Here is a 25560-nt window from a genome sequence, read left to right as displayed (position 1 = left end):
TTTTTATTATTTATTTATTTATTTATTTTAAAGATGAGCTTAAATGGAACACTGCCACAAAATGCATGCAAACTATAGCCAACACAAGTTAAGTTTGAATGAAAATTTTTTAAAAATTTCTTAATGTGGGCAGAATGAAAATTACTATCATGCTCACTTCACAATATATTTAAGCTCCATGCATGTCTATGTAACATATCTTAAATTTTTTACGGAAAACATTGTCTTTTTTTCACCATTACTCACTGTGGAACCATTTAAGCCCACCTTATGTGTTTCAATGAGGAATCCCTCTAATTACAAACTTTGATCAATTTTCTGAGTGAAAGTGTTTAATGATAACATTTTTTTGTGTGCTTTTACCTTACTACCTTAATTTACAAATATTTTTGGATAGGCCTACTAATTACACACTGTGTAGCACCATTATATAATAGATGTCTGCTAATGTGTATAATTAGTTTTCAGCGAGAATATGAATCCTCCCCACTAAATGGAGAGATGTCATATGTCATGAAGTTCCTTGACAGAGGCTCAAACAACACTTACCATCTCCCTTTACAGGAGAAGATTGAAGATGTAGAGCGCAGGTCTATCCTTTGCAGGGCAAACCCGTAGAGTGCTGGCCCTTTTTACCTGACAAACCACAATGAAGTAGAGAACCTCTACAAACAGAAACTTAAATCAGTTAAATCAGCGCAATAACAAAACAATAATTATTGCAAATGGTTGCATTCTTTGTTCATGAAGTGTTCTGCTTTGCATACTGTATGTTTTTCATGTTGAATGTTATTGGTACAGGTGATGAGCACTAGCAAACATTAGTAAAAGGAATTTTAAAAATAATTCCCTGTAACTGAATAAATATATTGATGTTTCACTTCTATTAAATCAATACATTTTTATATTTTGTGAATCAATCATGAAGTGGGCTTCTTTGGAACATACACAGGCTTAAATGGTGCCAAAGTACCAATTAAGCACATGCCAGACTTCTATCTTTAATAATAAAATATCTTAATTTTATATTCTAAAATGTACATCAACTAATTAATACATTTTCAAATGAGAGATAAATCTTGTATTTTAACAAATGATTTTTCTTATAAACCATGTCAATATTTATGAGAAAACACCTAAACTCAGATTTTGGTGGGTTTAATGGTTACACTTACCCTACACAGGATTAATGAAGCCAGTCCTCCCGGATACAGTTATATACATCAGCAACTGACAGAGGAGGTGTCGCACTCATTTATAATGATAATCTTGGTATCATACAAAAAGCTAGTCATGAATTCAACTCCAACTAAAATTCTTCATACTAGTATAACATATGTAGCCACAAAAAATAAGTCAACCGAATCAATTCCGCTAATTATTATTTACAGACCCCAAGGTCCATATTCTGAATTCCTTGCTGATTTTACAGATTTTATCTCAAACCTGATTGTTTCTCTAGACTGTTAGATTGTTTGCGACTTTAATATTCATTTTGATAACCCAGAAGACCCTCTGTGAACAGCAGTTGTGTCTGTTCTAGATTCAGTAGGGGTCAATCAGAATTTAATAGGACCCACTCATAGTGGTGGTCACACTCTTGACCTGATACTAACATACGGAATAAATATAGAAAATATAGTCACAATTCCACAGTCTGAAGCTATCTCGATCATTATCTCATCTCATTTAAATTGCGTATTGATCATAATATATGCACCTTGCCATGCTACCACATCAAACGTACATTCACGTCAGCTACTGCACAGAGTTTTATCAATAACCTCCCAGAGATATCAACTATGATTGGATCACCTTCTGAACCCAAAGAACTTGATCAGGCGACTGAATGCTTACAGTCAACGTTCTGCTACACGCTAAATAAGGTAGCTCCACTTACAGTATAATAATTATAGAGAAAAAGCTAGCACCCTGGTATAATGATCACACATGCACCTTAAAACAGACCACTCGACAATTAGAACGTTAATGGCGTCAAACCAAATTGGTAGTATTTCAGCATGGAAGGAGAGCTTCCTGAACTACAGAAAATCTCTTAGTGCTGCTAGATCAGTCTCTCTCTCCACCGTAATTGAAGATAACAAAAATAATCCTAGATTCTTATTCAATACTGTAGCAAAATTAACTAGGATTATAATCACCACAGAAACTTGCACACAATCATTATATAGCAGCAATGATTTCATGAATTTTTTATTGGCAAAATTTTAAATATTAGACAAAAAATTCAGACTATTAATTTAAAACAAGACAGTTTTATAACTAATCATGTAGATAATAATATAGCAATATCAGATCAACAATTAGAATGTTTTACTCCCCTTAGAGAGACCGAACTAATGCAATTAATTTCTTCATCAAAATCATCAACTTGTATACTAGATCCCTTACCTACATGTTCTGATAAATAATCAACCCTCTTCTAAAAATAACAAATTCGTCCCTTAGCACTGGCGATGTACCTAAATCATTTAAACTAGCAGTTATCAAACCCCTGATTAAAAAACTTGACCTTGATCCCTGTCAGTTGTCCAGCTGTAGGCCAATATCAAACTCCCCTTTATCTCCAAGATATTAGAAAAGGTTGTACACAGCAGCAATGCTCCTACCGACAAAAGAATAACATTCATGAAATGTACCAGTCAAGATTTAGGCCTCATCATAGCACAGAGACAGCACTGGTTTAAGTGGTAAATGACTTACTACTGGCCTCTGATCAGGGTTGTGTCTTGTTGCTTGTGTTGCTTGACATTAGTGCAGCTTTTGATACTATAGATCATACTATTCTCCTTGATAGACTAGAAAATGTTGTTGGCATTAAGGGAACAGCCCTCTCCTGGCTCAGGTCTTATTTGTCTGATCACTATCAGTTCGTAGATGTAACTGGCAAGGTTCTGTTTTAGGCCCACTGTATTTTCTTTATATATGCTACCTCTGGGTCAAATTATTCCTAAACATGGAATTAGCTTTCACTGTTATGCTGATGATACACAGTTGTATGTCTCAGCAAATCCAGATGTCAGACACTAGCTTAATAAAGTTGAACAATGTTTAAAGGACATTAGACATTGGATGATTATTAATGTCCTTTTACTTAATTCTAATAAGACAGAAGTACTTGTACTAGGACTACATGCAGCTATACGTAAGCTTTCTGATAGTAAGCTTTCTGATAGTAACTCTGGATGGAGTTTCCTACTTGGATCAAAAGGTGCAGACTATTTGTTAGTACCTCGAATAGTGAAGGCTACAGCAGGGAGAAGAGCTTTCTCTTATAAAGCCCCACATTTATGGAACACCCTTCCAATTAGTGCTCAGGACTCAGACACAGTCTCAGTGTTTACATCCAGGCTGAAAACATATTTGTTTAATCAAGCTTTTTGTGAATAGTTTTTTTCTTAGGTAAAGGAGTAGATCTAGAGGGCTCACAGGCATAGAGTGTTTTGGTGAACTGGGATGTTGGGATGCTGTCACCCCCCACTTTCATGCATTTACCCAGGTTTGTTGATGGTGGACTAGCTGACCGCCTTATGTCCCAGGGTCCCATGTCTTTGTTCCCTCCTGGCTCTCCCTTTTAGTTATGCTGTCATAGCTAGTCCCTGCTTGCACTCACGCAAAGTACATTGTCCTTAACCATTAGAGGGCAATAAGCATATCTAATAATCTATTTCTCTCTCTCTCCTGCTCTCTTTCTGTCAAGCTATATATGATACTCCTAAGATACCACTGATCCTAACCTCTTCTGCTCTCCAGATCTACCTGATCCATCCTGATGCCCTACATCTGTTTGGAGTTCTCATCAATTGGAAGTTACATTCTGCTGCTGAGGATGCACAAAGAGATGACTGCTTGGCACAAGGAAATGCTGAAGATGTCTTGGAGGACATCTGCAAGCTGATCAGCACATTCCCTGAGCACCCATCCAGGTATGTTGTCAGGACCCGCAGCTGTTCCTAGCTTAACTGTGGACAGAGTTTTCCTGACATCTACTGCAGACAGACAAAGTACTTGGTCAGTGGGAGTTGGGGTGGTCTTCCATGCTGGCATGTAGTTCTATGCTTCGAACCGTGCATAGAAATTGATCACAGGTGGTGTAGCTTTGTAGTCTGTGATGGCCTGAATGCCTTGCCACATGTGCCATGTGTCCTTGGTGTTTATGAAGTGACTGTGGATTGTTTCTGTGTAGTTGCCTGGGACAGATTGACCCTTGCAGTGCTGGGCTGCCTTGTCTTCAGACCTGAAGGAAGTGTCTTGTGTTTTCAGCAGCGAGCGCACTTTTGCAGTCATCCACAGTTTATGTTTTGCGTTTGTTGTGGTGGAGGTTACATCATCTATGCACTTGTTGATGTAGCGAGTCTCTGATGCTGTGTATTCCTCCAAGTCTGTGGTGTTGTGTTATGTAGCAGCCTCTCTGAACATATTCCAGTCTGTGTGCTACAAACAGTCCTGAAGTGTAGAGATGGCTCCTGCTGGCTCAAATTTTGCCTATTACCTGAAGACACTTAACATAGAAACAGATACTCACATATTCAATTGGAGCAAGAAAAATAAGACACCAGCCGTGAGTGAGAAGAAGCAAGGGTCCAGCTTTATTTGTTCCGTTCCACCACACGAGATCCCCACAGTTTGAGACATCCCAAAATGCGATCTCAAAAACCAGAGCTGAAGCTCTTCTATTTATACAGTTTTCTTGGGTCAGGATGACCCAGACACCCATATGTTTAGAGTTAGCTGTCCTAGAACACCACAACGTATGTTAACCCTTATCTTTCAGGTGCAGCTTGGTTCCAAAATATATTTTGTTTTGTTTCACTCTTTAACAATAACCTGACCTTGTCTGTGTCACTGTGACTGGATTTTCGTCGAGAACGGACACTTTCAAACACACCATCTCAACATTATGAGTAAATTTTATGTTTGTTCTACATTTCTTTTTTTGTTTGTAGCGCTTACATGTACATTACACTATAAGAGTTTTTCATGAAACAGAATATGAAACAGATTAATTTCTGTTTTCTGCATACACACCAGGCCTCTGTGTGTATGTGTGTGTGTGTGTGTGTGTGTGTGTGTGTGTGTGTGTGTGTGTGTCTTAGGTGAACATCTGTTCATACAGTCCACCAGCCCAGTGAATTCTCAATACGATTACATATTACTCATACTAGGTCTCCCTCGTGTTTATTTCATATATATTTTATATACAACACTCCCTCGGATCAAGTTCTCACCTGTTTCAGAATCAGTTTGGCATGTTTCAGAAGTAGTCTGTATGCTGAGATTAGCATAACAGAGATATGGTCTGTGTAGCCATACGGGAAGGGGTTGCGAAATCAACATGCTGGTAGAATTTGGCAGCAACAATTTCAACTTCACATGGTTAAAAACTCCGGCGACAATGAAAAATCTGGTGTGGTGCACTGTCTGTAGATCACCGATAGCCCGTAGAGTTCACTTAGCACTTCCCTTGCGTTAGTGCTGGGTGGAATGTACACTGTGACAATGAGCATGGTGATAAATGTGAGTGAGTTTTGAGTAAACAGCTCAGGGAGGGACACAGATTAGGTTGAAAATTTTCTTTAAAATTACTCCATGTTATTGAATTAATTCATGTTGTACTTGGTACTATTCACTATCTAATAAGTAAGACATTTTGTTCACTGGTCAGCAAGGTAGTGCAGTGGGTAGTGTTATCAGCTCACAGGTTCCCTGTGTTCATGTAGGTTTCCTCTTGGTTCTCTGGTTTCCTCCCAGAGACCAAAAGTATGCAGCTAGGTGGATTGGCTATGCTAAATAGCCCATAGGTGAGAATGAGTGTGTAAATGTGTGTGTCCATGGTACCTTGCAATAGACTGGCATTCCATCTGGGGTGAATTTTCCTTTCCTGCGCCTAATGTTCTTGAGATAGGCTCTAGATCCACGGCTAACCTAACCAGGAGAAAGCAGTTACTGATGATGACGACGAAGACGACAACAATGATGATTTTGTTTCTCCTTTAGGTATATTTTCCATCCAGGAGATGGATGTGTATGGATGCCACAGACCCGATGAAAGGAAACTGGATGCAATATGTGAACTGGGCATGCTCATCTGAAGAGCAGAATCTGTTTCCTCTGGAAATCAACAGAGCTATTTATTACAACGTGTAATAAATAAACTTTTAATCACCTTGCCTTATAATGCAGTAATTAATACGAAGTATTTTTCTTATTACATTATTTGCAAATATGGGTTATTGACACAGATGTTGGGTATACCAATAAATGTAAGAAATATCACGAGAGGGGGGAAAACAAAATTATTGCTCTTTCATTTCGCAGCTAAAGATAAGCTCTTAAACTAGTCGCTTGACAGTGCGTCAAGGCCCGTGTGGTATTCCACTGTACTAACTAACAAGCTATCCTGTCATTGGTTGTTGTCCATGACGTTGCTCCCTGAAGCCAATCGCGCAGGACGAAGAACTGCTTGTGTGGTACAATGGAGAAGACAACCCAGAGATAGCAGCTGCATAAGAGGAAGAAAAGGAGCCACAACTTTCACAAGAAAAATTCACCAAGAGCAAAGCGAGGTAAAATATATCTATTCCCGCGCTATAATCAATACTGCACTCTTGATTACTGCAAACAGCTGAAGGAGAATCCGGGACAAACACCCAAACTTTGTATTTTGTCAAGTGCGAACTGAGAAGTCGCAAACGTCAGCTAACTCGATAGCATTGCTGAGCTAATCGTATGGCTGCATCCTATGATCTTCACCGAGAGAGATTACTAACATGGATAAACAATAAGCATATTTCAGGTATATCTTAATAACTACATATGGCTAGGGATCTAATCTGTCTCGGGCCGGTAGAGTGGCTAGTTTAAGTTACCTCGCCAGCTTTGTTAAATAAGGGCTCCGATTTGTACTTGTAGAGCACCGAGTGACCTTCCTTCAGCTGTTAATAAGATGTGTTAGCGAAATGATCACGCAAAACTCATGAGATTACTCTTATGTGCTATAACCTCACATGTCGTGATAACTGATCGGGAAAAAAAACAAACAAAAAACGACCTTACCTTCTTTTCTCCGTCGTGTAGGATTATTACCACATTCGCTGGTTTTGTAGTAACGACGCTAACTAACTTCGGGAGCTACATAGTCACGAATCACCTTTTAGGCAACAGGTCGCATTCAGAAGGATGTCTCGGAAAACAAATAAAAACGATCGTGATAACAAATTATATAAACAGAGCTATATTTACTTAAGTTTCAAAAAGTTGGCTAGGCGTCAAACTCCTGAAACAAGCTAGGATACAGTAACATTCTGAACCTACCTGTGCATGTACAGGACACACAGGAATATGGAATCTAATGCTGAAACATTAATGGATATATCTAACTACAATTAAAGATTTGTTTAACATTGCATGCAGTTTACTTTAAAAGATCCGATTGAGCCATACATACAAGCAAATTTCTCTCCCGTGGCCGAAAAGAAAGAAGAAGAAAAGAAAAACGTGTGAAATACTATTATATTATGATCTGATACTTTCATATGTGTGTGTGTGTGTGTGTGTGTGTGTGTGTGTGTGTGTATATATATATATATATATATATATATATATATATATGTATATATATATGTATATATATATGTATATATATATATATTAGATAGATAGATAGATAAAAATGATAAATATAATGATAATGTTACATGTATCTATATTAATATACTATACTTTCATATATTTTATATATGTATATTTTTTTTTAAAAATTGCACTTTAGAAGTCTTGGTGCTGCATTTACCGGCCTATTTACCAGAACAATGGTGGTGTTCTGTAACACGTAGAAGACTAGATTAGTGTATTTGGACCACCCTGTAAATATGAAGTAGAGGAAAATGCTGTTAGGCCCAAGAATGGAGAGGGAAAAGCAGGCTTTTTTTTTTTTTTAATCCGAATGATAGTTTCACACATTTTAAGGATGATGTGTCGAAAGATGAGTAAATGCTGCTTTATTTATTTTGGGATTTCATTTTAGCTCAGTCCTGACAGAATGCTATAATTATTGTTTCATGTTACTTTCTTCATACAAGTCTTCTTTAAGTAGTGCTAAAGTCTGCATTAGTAGGCTTTCAGAAATTTATTTTATCTAAGACCCAAGATACTGTGGTGGTAAATTGGTTGTCTTTAGACATTACTTTTTTTTAAAAAATTATAGTTTACATTTCATGTGCTCCCTTTCATGCACCCTTTTTTTAAATTGCACTTTAGGAGTCTTTTGGGTTTTTAAAATTTATTTATTTATTTATTTTTTAATAAACATGAGGAAGAGATAAGAACCCAATGAACACAATGGTGCAATGGACCAAAATAAATTTGCTCCTGAGTTCCAGAAACCTTCCTAAAAATATTGTCAAAACATTGGAGCATTATCCTTAGAGAATACATTGGCAGCACAGAAATATTAGAGTTTAGATATTTAAAATGACCATGTTGATTACGTCTGTGTGAATCAGGCTTTGAATAGGATGCTGCTTGATGACCTTCTCATTGTGACACCACTGTTGTCCTAAAGCTGTTTTATGACCAGCCTTTTTGAAAGCGGTGTGGACCTTTTCTTACAGTGCTTTTATGTGGGCTTACAGGTTTTTGTTGCTGCTACTTGTTGTTGCATAATATATGCTGAGATGGAGATTTTTTCATGAAAATCAGAAGATGCACATCGTAGTTCAGCACATTTTGGAATAAATAATCTAAATAATGACCATATTCATCTGATACCTGTCATCTACATTATGAATGTTTAGCTGGCTTCAGTGTAGTTTTTGTTTTGAAAATCGTTGTTTATTGAAAGATTCAGTGCTTTTCTCTCTACAGCAAGAAAAAAGCTATTGGAAAAAGCCAGACAGGCTGGTTTGGGAAGATTATCTTTGCATCAGGCATTGAGCACAAGAAGACCTATATTCACAGAGATGCGTGATTCAGATAAAGGTTGGTTATTTTTTGCCTAAATTGAGTAAATAGTTCACTCTTTCTGTAACTGCATTTAACAAAGATTATATATTTAATATTTGTTTATAAGTCTAAGAGGAAATGGCATATCAAAAGTTTTAGGCACATTAGTCAGTGATTACAAAGGTTGCTTGCTAAAATGCTGCCTGTAATTATTTTTGTCAGGAATAAATACAGAGGAAGAGAGACCCTCTGTGTCTTCAGATCCAGCTCAGGAGACTGTAGCTTCACGTATATCCCCCACAGAGACCCGGGACATTTCTCTGTCTCCTGTTCATACAGCGGTGTTGGAGCAGGAGGAGAGTGAGAAGTCAGATCAAGGAGAACTGCAACCACTTGGGAGCCTTGGGTATTCTGCTGAGTCACAGTCAGGAAATAGGAGTGAACAGCCTGACACAGAATCATGTTTTGGCCACCCTATCAAGGAGAGTTCTGAAAGTCCATTGCATGAAGTAGCATCTGTGTCATCTTTAGTATCTCCAAAGCTGGATGCAGAGGGGGATCCTGACATTGAGGATGATGCGCAAGGTGGCAACTACCATTGTCAGTACTGTGAATGTCAGTTCTCCACCAAATACAGCCTGGAGCATCACATTAACACTCACACTATCAGAAACCACCAGACCCTCACCTTTAAATGCAGATACTGTGGCAAGTCTTTTGGTTCTCAGGTAGGCAAGCGCCGGCATGAAAGGCGGCATGAAAATGGGAATAAAAGCCTGAAAAGACCTGGGTCTCTTGCTGGAACAGCATTTCTCCTCAATCCTTCAGGGTGTAAAGACTCTTCTATTTCTGGTAGTGTGACATTTCCAAGCCCCACCATTATTAGTTCTCAAAACAGTCCACCTCACCTAAGCTCAGATGCTTCAACTAAAGATGCTGGAGTTGAGCCAGACCAGTCTCTTGTTTTAGAAGAGAACGGGGAATCAAAAGAACTGCACCCTTGTAAATATTGCAACAAGGCTTTTGGCACCCACACCAACATGCGCAGGCATCAGCGGAGAATTCATGAACGTCATCTCATGCCTAAAGGAGTCCGGAGGAAAGGAATACTCCTACAGGATATTCCATCCCAGCAGCTACAACAAGGTCAGAGCTCAATACTCCAGGAGGCATCTCCACATAATAGCCCTCCACTAATCTATGTGCCTAGTGTAGACACAGATGATGAGGGAGAGCGAGAGGACAGTATGGTTGATGTTTCCAAAAACATCTCGGAGAATCTCAGCCTTTACATAGATGGAAAGATCCTATCTACAAGCACAGTCAGCAGCTGTGAGGTCATAGAGGTTGATTCAAGTAGTTCAGCATTATTTGGTCTTGATGCAGTCATCTTGAATCCTACTCAAATAAGTCAAGCTCTCCAACTTGAAACACAGCCTTGCCATGTAAAAGAGCTTTCGGTTATTGATCAGTCTGTTCCTAAAAGAAGAACTTCTACACCACCACTCCTTCCCATTGTGAAAACAGAACCTGATACCATGTCATCTACTGCATCTTCATCTTCTACTTCCTCACAGTCACCTTCTTTGGGAGGTAACATCTACCCACAGCCCACAGAGACATTGGCCATTCAGAAAGAGAAAACAATTTATCTTTCTCCCAAATTAAAACAGCTTCTGCAGACCCAGGACAGTCAGAAACCGACCCTTGCTTTAATTACAGATAGCCATAAATTGACTACTCCACTTTCCGTATCCTCTTTGCCTGCTGCTCAAGGAAGATTTAAAAGAAGGACTGCTTCTCCTCCTACACATGTACAAAACAGCTCATCAGCAATCATGGATAGATCAATCATTGAAACAGGCGATTCTTTTGCCCTTATGGTGCCAAAGGTTGAAAGCCATTGCACAAGCTATTCCTGGAGTGTATCCAGCAAAGAGCAGAGGGACTGCATGAGTCCGTCTGAAAAGGACTGGCCAGTCTTGGTAAGCGGAGGTAGTTCTTGCAATCAGCAGCCTCTCGACCTTTCTGGTGCTGTTGGTAAACTAGTTAGCAGCATAAGCAAAGGACCTAGTGAGTCTGTGCTGGATTTAAGCATCCACCATAAGAGCGTGCCTGACCACAAAACAAAAGCAAGCATATTGTTACAGTCACATGTCAAACGAAAGAAGCCCAATACCAGTATGTTGGAGAAAGTATTAATGAATGAATACTCTGGCTTAAGCTCAGCTGGAGAGGAGGGCTCACCTTTTCTTGGAAGCCCAGACACTCACTTGTCCTCAGGCAGCGCTACAGGCGTGTCTCCATCCAGTGTGTGTTCAAACTCAGAACACCCACCTTGTGAATCTGTCTCTCCACCCTCCCTGACCCCTGTGACTATGAACCCTTCTTCTCCATCATCTTCTAGCCAGGCATCCTCTACACCCCCACCTCCAGTTCTGCCTACAGTCCCTTCACCTCCAGTTCTTTCTCAGTTTTCAGATACTGCTTTTCCCAAACTGTCTCCCAAACCTGTTTATCATATGGTAGATGAAATGTCAGGATTCCCTAATGTAAAAGAAACATGCCTTGATATTAAAAGTCTGGATGATGATAAAGACTTAAACCAAACTGCTAAGCAGTTATCTCCTACAACTGATGCACTGCCTCAAAGCCCTGAAAACACAATAAGTCATTGTAATGCAGATCCCTTTCCCAAATCTGAAACACTACTTAAGGGCTCAATCTCAGATCCTGACTTAAATTTGCTAAAAAATGCAAACAATGTTATTTCTTTGCATGAAAAGAATATTGACTCCAAAGCCATTGAGTGTACTTCCTTTGATGGACCTTCCCATCAAGACCACAATATTGCAACTGGTGTGTGTCAAAAACTACAATCCTCTCACTTTCCTGTGCACTTAGCTCCAAATCTGGACTCACTTTCATCGTCTCTCAACGTAGTGGCAAATTCTAATATAGAGCCTTTAGCTGATGATGCACTAGTTACTGATAAGCATATGAATGAAGATGCAATTGAAAGCACAACCACTGATGATGGAGTTTCCAGAATACCAAAAAAGATACCAGATGGAGCAGACACCTTAGAACAGGACATGTTTACAAAAAGTTTTGTATGTAATGTCTGTAAGGAACCGTTTCACTCTATTAAACAACTTGGCAACCATATCATATATCACGCTCTAGAATGGCCTTTTAAATGTGAGTTTTGTGTGCAGTTATTTCAAAATGCTGCAGCTCTTTTGGAGCATCGTTCCTCTCTCCATGGAGTGGGGAGAATTTACTGTTGCACAATCTGTGCCAAAGAATTTGCTTTCCTCTGCAACCTCCAGCAGCACCAGAGTGACCTGCATCCTGGTCAGAGTCATGCTCACACCATGGTCGAAAATGGCAAGCTCAGGGCTCAGAATTACACAGATCCTGCTCAGGTGAATATGGAGAGAAATTCTTTACATTCAATCCCTGACACAACTGTAGATGTTGCCCCTCAGGACTCATGTGAATTATTGAACTGTAGTAGTGTTAAAGAGGAGAGTGATGGAGATGAACAAGAGGACCCCACAGAAGAGCTGTACACTACAATAAAGATTATGGCCTCTGAAGCTGGAAAACCCAAATGCCCAGATGTACGCCTTGGCATCAATCAACACTACCCCAGCTTTAGGCCTCCCCCATTTCCCTACCACAACCGAACACCTGCTGCCACTGTAGCCTCTGCAACTAACTTCACCACCCACAATATACCACAGACATTCAGCACAGCAATCAGGTGTACCAAATGTGGCAATAGCTTTGACAACATGCCTGAGCTCCACAAACATATTTTGGCTTGTGCTAGCGCAAGTGATAAGAGACGATACACACCAAAAAAAAACCCTATTCCTCTCAGGCAGATAGTGAATCAGCCTCAGAATGGCATTGTCTCACCTATAGCACCAGCCATTGGGGGACAGAATGCCTTACGTAGGATGGGCCAACCCAAAAGGCTCAACTTCAACCAGGAGGTACCCACCAAGATGAAGATGTCTGCCCTGAATAAGAAGAAAAACCAGCTTGTCCAGAAGGCTATATCTCAGAAGAACAAGACTGCTACTTCTGTAAAGAAAGCCTCCATTCCGGAGGAAGAGCAAGAGGTGCAAGCATGTCCGTACTGCAGTCGGGAATTTACATATGCTGCCAGCCTTGCAAAGCACGTTGCAGGCAGTTGTCCTCAGAAACCAGTTGCTACAAAAAAGAAAGGAACCCTAATGCCTCAGAATAAAAACATGAAACTCCGAAGTCGAGCAACAGACTCTGAAATCAAAGGTAACTTGGGCCTGACTGTGAAGCCATTAGGGAAAACAAGGACCCGGAGCTCAGAGTTTTCAGAAGGTGAAGTTACATCAGGTAGCAATGGTAAACCAGGGAACCCTCAGACATATGTCAAAAGACCAGCCTCAAACAAAGACCTCTCAGACCCCAAAAGCAAGAAAGGCAGAAAGAGCAAGCCTCAACCTTCAGTTCTAACCTCATCACTGACTCTTGCATCACAGCCAGTTGCAAAAATGCAATGTGGTGGGAAAAATATGGCTCTCAAAAATGAGGCTGAGACAAAACCACAAGTACAACCTAAAAAAGAAAAGCGTTTCTTAAAGAGAATGCGGGAAAGAGTAGGTGGCCCAGTAACGCGCAGTCTGCAGATGGCAAGTGCTGCACCAGCTGAGGAAGTGAAGACTGAGGAGCCACCATTTAGTGAACCTGTACATGGAGAACATAAGGTGCCCAGAAAAGTAACTTAACATATTTATTAGTATTAAATCAAGGCTAGCAAACTTGTTGAACAGTATTTTGTAATCATGAAGATGTTTCACTATTCAGGCAAGTGGTTTCGTCATCCATAATATATTTTTTTTTACTGCTACTAGTCATTGACAGTAACATGGATGCTGGAAATCTTTTATTGAAAAATGTTCAAAAGATTAATTATTTATCTTTTTTTTTGTTTTCCCCCAATTTTCTTTATCACAGGAATCCTGTTTAAGTTAGCTGAGTGGATTTTGTAAAGACACCTGAGGAAAGACTGCTGCTGTTGTGCCGGTGAACACAATGTGATCAATTTGGAGTATTGGACTGATTAGATATTATATCTCAGATCAGGAGCCTTACCTACCATTGTATGCTTCTGTTTTGCTGATAGAAGCATGCTGTTAATGCACTTTGGTAAATGAGCCTATGTGGATTTCACCTATGTGGATTTCATGTTTGTATGTATGTATGTATGTATGTATATATATGTGTATCTCAAAAGTAATATTACTTGATAAATAAGGGGCCCTGTGGTTCCATTAATAATGATGGCTGATTATATTGCAAAAAGGCAATCCTTAATACAATTATCACTTAATACAACCATTTGTTATTTCATACGTTTTTGTCCTTGTGTTCTGTGAGATTTTAGAATTCTTATTGCATGTTTTGTGTAAACAATATAGCTTGAGTGACACTTGTCAATACTCTATTGTGTCCTGCTCTACTTTTATCGCTGCAAATGGAGAAGAATATATGTGAATATTTAATGTAATACTCCATAGGGAATGCAATATTTGTTAAAATGAAGCTCTCACATTTTAGAGAGGTGTTTTGTCCTTTTCCTTCTCTCTTTTGTGAACAAAGTAATGAAACATGCTGTTTGATACAGTCAGAATGAGTGATAATGGTATGATGTATGTATGTTTGTGATATTACCTACCTGAACCAGGCATTGTGGTTTCGTCTGTACCTTTTATAATCTGTAGCATTTACAGCAGGACTGCTGGCCATTAAAATTACACTAAAATACAATTGATCAAAACACTGTTTTAACTGGAAGCAATCTCCTTACAGTTTTCTCACACAGGAGGACATTAAAATAGTGCCATAATGGAATTGTCTGCCACTTGACTCCTTATGATCACTTTCTCCCTTCATATGCATATCATTTAAAATTATTGAAATTCTGGGTTGCAAAATTAGTTTTGATAGGCTTGCTATTGCTTCATCCTATAGATTAAAATATACCAATCAGTAACATTATATGATATGTAAATCCAATGTGAGTTATACTGTTGTTTTGGAATTTTTAAATGAACTTTTACTCAACCTTGTTGGCTAGCTAGATCAGAAAAAGCACATATAAGAAGAAACAAAACACACACGTATATAAAATGTGGTGTAAATCAGGCGCGAGATGGCCGTTGAAATTTCTGAAATTTTACTGGTGGGCCGGTCTTGTGATGGCTGGTATTTTTTTCAAAACTCCGGCATTACATAGCCTATATACAAATATTCAATAGTTTATCTTAGCTGCAGTGAAGTCAAATTAGGTGTCAGGTGATCATTACATTAATTCATTAATATATTCATTTTTGCTTTCTGTACACATGAACATGGGGAGGAAAACCTGTAGAAAAAAAATCCTTTTTTTTTTTTTAAATTAATGATTTGTTGATTGAGAAACGTTGTGTCAGTTCAATTTGGTGTATCAAATTGGGGCCACTTGACAGCAAATTCCTGGGCTGCTTTTGTTGCCAGTCCACCCCTAGCATAAATGATTTTACATTGAAGTATTTGGGCATCTACAGGAAAGCATCAAGAAAAAATCCAGAGAAGTGGTGCTCCCAGAACTGGGTCTTGCATGTGACAGTGCACCTGCACACACTGAGTTGTCAACCAAGGAGTTTTTAAACAGATACAATGTGGTTATTGCTGCACATGCACAGTATTCATCAAATCTCGCGTCTTGTGACTTCTTTTTGTTCTCGAAATTAAAAAATAATACTGAAGGGGAAGAAAATTTGCCATTGTGGAAGAAATCCAGAAAAAACCCCAGGATGTTCTACACATGACAAAAGATGATTAAGGAAATATTTCCAGGAATGGGAGAAATGCTGGGACAAGTGTATTGCATCACAATGAGAGTACTTTGAAGGGAATTAAAGGAGAATTGCTGTAAGTTTTATAACACTGGTTTTTAAAAAGGTTTTGTTTATAAACAATTCCAGAAACATTTGGGCATATATCTCCATCCATCCATCTATTAATTTTCTGTACTGCTTATCCTACACAGGGTCGCGAACCTGAAGCCTATCCCAGGGGACTTGGGGCACAAGGTGAGGGACACCCTGGTGCCAACCCATCATAGGACACAAATGCACACACGTTCACACACTACGAACAATTTGGAAACGCCAGTCAGCCTACAACATGTGTTTGGACTGGTGGAGGAAACGTACGCAGAGTAAACCCCTGAAGCATGTGGAGAACATGCAAACTCAGTGCACACAAGGCGGAATGGGGAATCGAGCCCCCAACCCCGGAGGTGTGAAGCAAATGTGCTGGCCACTAAGCCACCGTGACATGCTATCTATATATCTATATCTACAGTGGTTCTTGAAAGTTTGCGAACTCTTTAGAATTTTCTATATATCTGCATAAATATGACATAAAACATTATCAAATTTTCACACTAGTCCTAAGAGTAGACAAAGATAACCCAATTAAATAAATGAGTCAAAAATATATTTGGTCAATTATTTATTGAGGAAAATGAACCAATATTACATTTATTTGAGCAGCAAAAGTATGTGAACCTCTAGGATTAGCATTTAATTTGAAGGTGAAATTAGGGTCAGATGTTTTCAATCAATGGGATGACAATCAGGTGTGAGTGAGCACCCTGTTTTATTTAAAGAACAGGAATCTATCAAAGTATGACCTTCATAACACATGTTTGTAGACGTGTATCATGGCACAAGCAAAGGAGATTTCTGAGGACCTTAGAAAAAGAGCTATTGATTGTCATCAGGCTGGAAAAGGTTACTGAACCATCTCTAAAGCGTTTGGACTCCACCAATCCAGATTGTGTACAAACAGAGGAAATTCAAGACCATTGAATGGTCCACCTGTCACGTCATGAGATGTAAGGGAGACGGATACAGAAGCAATTGCAGTTAAGATCTTTTATTAAAGGAGGCAGGCAGACAAATCCAAAATATGAAACAGAGGCGTAGTCAAAAACAGGCAGTGGGTCGGGTGATCGGCAAACAGGCATAAACTGGGCAAAGCGGAATCGAAGTTGCAGTCACAGAAAAGAGGGTCAAAACACAAAACAAGAAACATGAACTATGACTATGAACTGAGAGCGGAAAACACCAGCGTGGTCTAGGTAAACTAATCTAATGTTAAACTAACTAAATCTATCTAACTATGTTAACTATATCTAATACTCCGTGCCATGTTCTGGGAGGCGCGCGGTATATATATCAAACCTAATCAGCACTAAGTTCTGACAGCGGAAAACACTGAAGACACACCCTCGAACGGCAACCAATGACAGAACAGGGAGGAGACAGAACAGAAACAAACAAACACACATGTCCACAGTAAACAATGTCATAGTTGTCAACATACAGAGAGCATATGCTCACTGAGCACTTGCGCACCTTGCTCGTGCACGAGTGCACCTTCCGGCTCTCCAAGCACGTTGCCTAAAGGGGAGACCGTGACACCACCCTTCCCAGGAGTGGAAAGACGTGTAATAGTCTGTGAGGTCACAAAGGAACTCAAGGTAATTTCTAAACAACTAAATTCCACTCTCACATTGGCTAATGTTCATGTTCAAGAGTCCACCATCAGGAGAACACTGAACATCAATGGTGTGCATGGCAGGGTTACAAGGAGAAAGCCACTGCTCTCAAAAAAGAACACTGCTCCCCATCTGCAGTTTACTAAAGATCACATGGACAAGCAGAAGGCTACTGTAAAAAATGATTTGTGGACAGATGAGACCAAAATAGAACTTTTGGTTTAAATGAGAAGCATTATGTTTGGAGAAAAGAAAACACTGAAGCATAAAATTCCAGCATAAAAACCATATCCCATATGTGAAACATAGTGGTGGTAGTATCATGGTTTGGGCCTGTTTTGCTTGCCATCATCACAATGACCCTAAGCACAGAAGTCATTCTACCAAACAATGGCTATAGAATAATAAAGTTAATGTTTTGGAATGGCCAAATCAAAATCCTGACTTTAAACCAAATGAAATGTTGTGAAAGGACCTGAAGCAAGCAGTTCATGTGAGGAAGTCCACCAACATCCCAGAGCTGCAGCTGTTCTGTACTGAGCAATGGACTAAAACTCCTCCAAACTGATGTGCAGGACTGATCAACAATTATAGGAAATGTTTAGCTGCAGTTATTGCTGCACAATGGGTCACAGCAGATGCTGAACGCAAAGGTTCACATACTTTTACAACTCACAGATTTGCTCAATCAATAAATGAGTACAGTGTATAAAAGTATAATATTTTGTCTTATTTGTTTAATTGGGTTCTTTTAATCTACCTTTTAGGGCTTTGTGAAAATCTGATGAATTCTTAGGTCATATTTATGCAGAAATATATAAAATTCTAAAGGGTTTACAAACTTTCAAGCACCAGTCAATATACTGATATAGCCATAACTTTACAACCACTGACAGATGAAGTGAATACAGTGGCACCTGTCAAGGGGTGGGATATATTAGGAGGCAAGTTGATAGTCAATTCTTGAAGTTGATTTGTTGGAACGAAGGACAACCGGTGAACCTGCAACAGGGTCATAGGTGCTCAAGGCTCATTGATGCTTGTGGGGAGCCAAGGCTGGCCTGTCTGTTTCAGTCCCACAGAAGAGCTACTGAAGCACAAATTGCTGAAAAAGTTAATGCTGGCTATGATAGCAAGGTGTCAGAACACACAATGCATCACGTTTGCTGTGTATGGGGCTGTGTAGCCACAGACCAGTCAGAGTGCCTATGCTGACCCCTGTCCACTGCTGAAAGCACATATAGTGGCCATGTGAGCATCAGTACGGGACCATGGAGCAATAGAAAAAGGAAGCATTTTGAATATCCACTGGTTTCAGTATAGTCTCTGAAGCACTCTGCTTGAACAACTGGTGAAGGACTTTTGTCCAAAGCATTCTGTTTCACTGGAAACTTTGTGTACTATACTGACCTTGTATTCCTCTATCATTATATAAAATGTTTAATGTCACAAAAAGCTTAATGTGGGTTAATGCACTGAAACAATGACCAAGTGACCAAGAACCAAATCTCTCACATGCTCAGCTTATTATAAACACTATTTACTGCAAAATAGTGCAAAACATTAATAAAAAAAATGTTTTAGTGGTTAATATTTGTTTAAACCCAATATAAGGAAACATATTAATGTGTTAAAACAGCATGCTAGAAACTTCTTTTCTCACACTTTATGAATGGGATTTGGACAGGAGGAAGAGGACCACAACTAGACCAATAAACATCATGTGACAGGATGTTGAGCTGGTTGACATCTACAAATACTTTGGTGTTGTAAGAAAAAATTAAGAGGATGTTGAAGATCCCAAAGAAGAATAATTTTATTCCAGCATGGCAGTGACAAAGTACATGAAGCACTTTGGGTTCGTCTGAGTCAAAGTGAACCCCGAACAATATCAGCACAGACATTTTATAGTGTGTTTCAAACCAGTATTTCTGTATGTAAGGTAAATGAAGTTTCATTCTAAATGTAAATTAAGGATAGCATTTGATGTAATCACTTTCCGTTCTCACAGTACGGATGTTGTTGCAGGTGTGATTCTCCACTGGAGAATCTTACCCGTCATTGGGTCATCAGCTCATGCACACTGGTTACTGATCCCTCCAATTAGGCAAAACTTTATTGTAGGGTTTCTTTTATAATTTGGTACTACAATATGTTTCTTGGGTTAGGAAGAGAAGCATCCAAGAAACCTCACAGCCAGAGACAAAATCCTAAAGTGATCAAGATCCTCAATTTAGCATCTTAATAAAGAACACGTACAGCATAACATAATGCATTGGCAAACAATGAGGAATATACATATGCAAACAGTAGTTTTGAAGGATCCATTGGACGTTGTTGATTAGCACTCTTGCATCTTTACTGCTGTCAGGAGCGCCGCCATCATATTCATCACCACATCGTTATTTCCTTTGGTTAGGAGATACTGAAAAACACATGAAAACAGAAAGAATTGCCCCCCTTTTGTCCCACACCACACCTTGAAAACACAAACACAAACACATAAATAAAATAATCAGTAAAACATTACAAACACATACACTCATTTGCTCACATCCTTATCTACATCTAAACATGTTTTCTCACCTGTCCTTCACTTTTGTTACACCTAACTGTCCCCCCTGATTGTGGATATAATACAAAATATCATACCGCACTCTTATAGGTGGAACCCACACTGGAGTGTCACCACATCTGTACAGTAACATGTTGTCATGTATGATTAGCTGTGTATCTGTTGCACCAAAAGTTACTACCAATTTTAAAGTCAATACTTACATCAGCTAGACCAGCTTGTGGATGAAGAAATACACAAAGAACCGTAAGTGAGAAACGCAGGGTCCAAGTTTTATTGTTCACCAACACGAGATCCATACAGTGAGACATCCCGAAGTGATCTGAATTCCTTTTAGTCCGGGCTTCCTTTATATATAGTTTGCTATCACTTGTGTCTGCCCCATAATTTGCCCTTTTCCAATATGTATGAGTTTTAGGTTTCTTCTGTTCCCAATATCTTTACAGTTAAAGCATTTTACCAGCCCAATATGTTACGTTTCAGACTTTTCCCAAGCCCAATATGTTTATGTTTCCGGCTTTTCCCATGCCCTTATGTTCGGCTGTTTTCAATTTCCCTTTTTTAAAAACCTCATCAGCTCCCTAGGGCATTATCGTTTTGGCCATCAACGGGTGAGGACCTTGACCTTTTTCTTCAATTTCCCGTTGCTTTTCACAGTGGGTGAGTGTATTTATTTTACTTGTTTTCTGCAATCATCGCTATTGTCTTCTTCTTATCATTATACGTCTGGTATGTAAGTGAGTATTAGTAACTTATTCTTCTATTCCTTATATTTGATCCATCCTGTGTGTGCGTGTGTGTTGTAGCACTTCATGTAATGCCTAACTTAGAGTGGCTTCCTCTATGTGTGGGAGAGTGTAACCCTATTCTTTTTGTTGTTTACTTTCTCAGCTGGGCAGCGTCCCTTTCTCCCTCCTTCCTTCCAGGACACAGGCCTGGACCTAAACACACACTATCAACTAGCGCACCTTTCAGATGATCTGACACAGTTAGTTGAAGCCCTTGCTGCTGAACCTGGTGTTTCTGGTTTCCCCCCTTTTATGTTACCCAGCTACGGTTTGTGGATGCTACTCAAACAGAGACACCCTCATTTTTTTAAATCTGGGAATCCTTCTGATGAAGACATGGCTATTTCTTAAGGAGGGCTTGGATGGCTGGTGGGAGAGAACTCAAAGCCATTCTCCTAAGTGCTTCGAAGTAGATGGGTAACTGAAGTATGGGGCACAATGCTCCATTTTTCCTAGTTTGCGCTGGTGCTACATAAAAGTATTTTCTCATGATTTACACTGGTTAGTATGGTTCAAATTTCTTATTTTTTTAACGTGGTAAAATACTGATTATGGTTGAATACTTCTCGTACGATTAAATACTGAGTCTTCCTAATTTAGTGAGGTTAGATACTGATTATTGAGTCTATACGTGTGCCCTAGTGGCTCAAAGTTGACCTCTTTTGTCCCTATTTTTCTTGACAAGGCTACTCTAGCTTCCGTCTTGTACTCTTCAGGACTCAAGGCTTTCAATTATTGCTATTTCTTGCTTTTCCCAAATTCACACATTAAGCATCCAGGGTTGGGCGAAAAAAATGCTTTGAGGAAAAATTCCCACCCTGCCAGCACTTTTGTGCTTGACAGTGCCTTTTAACTTTTTCTACACCTGGTTGCCTGTCAACATTAACACACCTCAAATGTATTACAACAATTTGTCACATATCAATGTCCACTTTCTCTGCTTAAAGTGTCCCTTAGCGGTGGTTATGGCAGTGTCTTCCTTGTGCTGGTTGTCTTCGGCCCAGGCACTTTACGTATCGTAGAGGACCACCTTTGGGGAGAGGTTAGGTTAGCACTTACATTCAGGGTATGGTTCATCACCTCTTCTTCACCCCTTCACAAAATAAAAACATCCATCAATCAGGTCTGACTTAACAGTTCAATTTCACTATAAGCTACTGATTAGGCGCATAACAGTTTAGTTGCGTGATAATGTATTCCAATACGTAGGCCTTCTAGCAGACTAAACTTACATGATCAACCGTAGTGTTAGTTTTCATGGTGTTTTCTCTACCTGGAATTTTTCCAAAAAAATTCTACTGCTAACTGTACATCCAGATTATGAAACAACACAATTCATTAACACATTAATTCAACAGACTTTAAAAATATTAATTCGCCACTCAGAGGCCCGGTACAGTCTGTGATCAAAACCTTGTTTCTTCCGGTACATTTTGAAGTATCGGCTCATATTCCAGAGCCCTACGGGTTCTTTGCGGTTGTACTGTGATAGCTCATTGTGCGATAACTTCGTTCTCGCTTATACAAGTGCCAATCACCTCCCCCCTATGAGGCGGTGATGCCTCACAGCCCCCTATGTTCACATATTGGCCAGAAACTTTGGAGACAGTGGCCACAGTAGTAAGCACGAAGTGTCTGCCCAAAGGAATAACACAGCACATTATGAGGGCCAAGATGCAGAGGATGCCGACAAGCGCTATTCCGAGATGGGTCTAGGTAGCGGTCCAGTCCCCAGAAAGTAGCCAGGAGAGCCAGGAGGGAAAGTGTGGGGCAAATCCAATGTTATGCATGTGCTCCTCCTGTCTGGCTTTTAGGCGATCTAAGACCTGGGTGAGGGCACCGCGAGCTTCTGAGTGTAGGGGAATGGCAGCGCAGCATTCTGGGCCAATCATGGTGCACACCCCCTCCTCTGGCGCGTGCATCTGCTCAAGAACAAACCGAGTTTGTGCCACCATGAGAGATGTTGTGTGCAACTGGTCGTGGATAAAGCCAAGTGCCCCAATGGAGTAATTCATAAAGCGTTGTTGGTTGTACCATATATAGTTGATCCATGCAGTGTTATGATTTATCTGTACACTTGGAAAAAGGATAGATGCGATCCCACTTCCCAAAGCGCCCATTGCTTTGAAGCAGTCTGGGACGCCTACTGGAGTCCCACCAAAGTCCAGGCGAATGGCTATGTCAGAGGCCCAGTCTGAGTAGTTCATGGTTCCCGCATCCTGAATATACTGGGTCCAGAGGGCAGTGTCACACCTGCCACTCTGGTGCCACTCTGGTGGTCTTCCTCACCCGGTCACCCCCACAGTACCAGAAAATGTCAGCAAGAGGCAAAGTCCCTTCTCCTAGGTTGGGCAAGAAGATAAGAGCTATGCTGGCATTAATGCACGGGTAGTCAGAAGTTATGTTACAAGTTGAACGCGTGGTTATACTCAAACTGTCTATGGGTAGGGAAGTGTTACAGCGGGTGGTCAGCTTTCCCATGAGGTAGGTCCCATGTTGCGAGCACAAGCAGAAGTGGAAAGTGGAGTGGCAGATCACCGCGTACAGGCAGAAACCTGGCTCCCTCTGTCTGAACGAGCTGAAACCCAAAGTTAGAGCTGATATTCTGCATCCAGGAGAACCCAAAGGCAACTGAAATAGCCCCAAGCAGACAGACAGTAGGAAAGTCCTCAGTGTAGGGCTCATTGAGGCACTCACCTAGGTCCCCCAGGGGGTGCATAAAGTGAGGGCTCCACCCTGGCATAGGTTAGAGCATGCGGCTTTAGAGCGGAAAAAGGACAGCCAAACCGGGTGCTCTATGGCGGCCTATGTTCACTGCGAGAGACGCCAATGGTGCACCATGGTAAGATACTTTTAAATGTGTCATTATAGGAGCACCAGGCCTTTTTGGGAGCCCCTATGATTTTAATGTGCCCAATTTGCACTTCAGCATGATCAGGATTCATGAAATATGTGTCCAGATGAGGACTTCCCTGAATTAGTGATTCACTGTAAGCCTGTTTCAAAGGGCCAACGCACAAATCAAATTTGCACGCTGTGTCAGGATCAAGTGGCGGGAGGAATTTCACCAATGTTGTGGCTAGAGTGTAATTTTTTTGTATGGGGAGTTGTCTGCCTGCCGCGGGCTTCCTCTTCCGGGTCCATGTCTGTGACCAGCCGCGTGACCACACAGTATGTCTAACTCATGCCAAGGGAACTTTAGGCATAGCAGGGCTGGCTCAGACACAGAACTAACATTCATGAGGGCTGTCATATTGTGTGAGTTCACAACTGCAGGGGAGGTAGCAGCGTAAAAGACAACAATTAGTGCAACTATACAAGCAAAGCCGGTGGCCACCCAGGTGGTTATTACCATCATATCTGACACCATGCGTTTGTTAAGTAGCGGCCCGCCATGGCCTGATTCCATATTGGGTGGGGGCTGGTGACTCATGGGTTTCACTGGGCAGAGTGATGGTCTGCACTTATACTTTTATCCAAAGCGCTTTACAGTCATTCAACTGTTCACACACACACACACCAATGGTAACAGAGCTGCCATGCAAGGCATTGACTTGCCATCAGGAGCAACTTGGGGTTCAGTGTCTTGTCCAAGGATACTTCGGTATGTGGAGTCATGTGGGCCGGGAATCGAACCGCCTACCCTACGATTGGTGGACAACCCACTCTATGACCTGAGCCACAGCTGCCCAGAGTGGGTGGAGTGAGCCTGAAGGCATGCTTTGCAGGGTTTGGTCACTTACTATGGGTATATGATCTAAGCTGACCAGAACGTCTAAATCTAAAGTCAGAAAAAGGGTCTCGGTTGGGCCCACTGTGCCTTGTATAACTTGGGTTATTCTTGAGCAGGTCTCTTCATTGTTCAGAAGGGAATCCACAGGGATATTTGTCACACTCTGTGCACTGTCAGGAGCCGCAGGAGGTTCGTGCTTGGGGGAGGATGCCGGCGTGGTTGGTGTATTGTCACTTGTTATTTATTCTCGAGACAGCTTGGCAGCCCTACACTTGGTTTGAGCACGTGTCCCTTGTGCGGGGCTCAGTTGCTAGTTGGGTTCACTTTCGTTGTCTGAACATGCTTTTGTGGATTTCAGCAAGGTCTGCTGCTCTCCCTGCCTGGAAATGGAGGCTTCCCCCTCCTCCCTTGGACGTAGCAGGGGTCCTTTCCCTGCTCCTCAACTACAGGGGTTTAAGTGAAACCAATGGTCTTTGCCCATGACTTTTACTGCCTTTGGGGTAGCTGCAACCACTGTAAAGGGCCCTCCCTCCTGTGGTCAAAGATGCCATTCCTTTTGAAGACACGTATGTGCACTTTGTCACCTGGCTCCACCAGTCTTTCTGGAGTCACATCCTCTCCTCCGTGGATTGCCTCCTACACCTGCGAATATAGTTCTCTGTGTATCTGGGTTAGACCACATATGTATTCCTGCATTTCGTCTTCTAATTGTTCTAGGGATGGCCCTTTGTAGGGACCACGGGTAAATGCCATTGGCATGGGGTGGCCTGTGAGCATCTCATGTGGGGTTAAGTGAGTAATGTGGTTAGTCTGTGACCGCATTTTCATCAGGGCTAACAGCAGGGCCTGTACCCAATTTAAACGATAACTCTCCCAAATTTTTGTTAGTTTGCTTTTT

General features: G+C 40.7%; 1 protein-coding gene across 1 annotated transcript; it reads left to right on the top strand.

Annotated features, from left to right (window-relative positions):
* Positions 1-6316: 6316 nt before the first annotated feature.
* prdm2b (PR domain containing 2, with ZNF domain b) lies at positions 6317-14868 on the top strand. Its single transcript, XM_017450394.3, has 4 exons — positions 6317-6587; positions 8887-9000; positions 9187-13721; positions 13972-14868. The coding sequence occupies exons 2-4, from the start codon at positions 8982-8984 to the stop codon at positions 13987-13989; spliced, it is 4572 nt and encodes a 1523-aa protein (XP_017305883.2). The 5' UTR covers positions 6317-6587; positions 8887-8981; the 3' UTR covers positions 13990-14868.
* The last annotated feature ends 10692 nt before the right edge of the window (positions 14869-25560 follow it).

This window comes from Ictalurus punctatus, chromosome 21, assembly GCF_001660625.3.
Source record: "Ictalurus punctatus breed USDA103 chromosome 21, Coco_2.0, whole genome shotgun sequence".
In the NCBI taxonomy this organism is placed as follows: Eukaryota; Metazoa; Chordata; class Actinopteri; order Siluriformes; family Ictaluridae; genus Ictalurus; species Ictalurus punctatus.
This window is presented reverse-complemented; position numbering and strand designations above follow the sequence as displayed.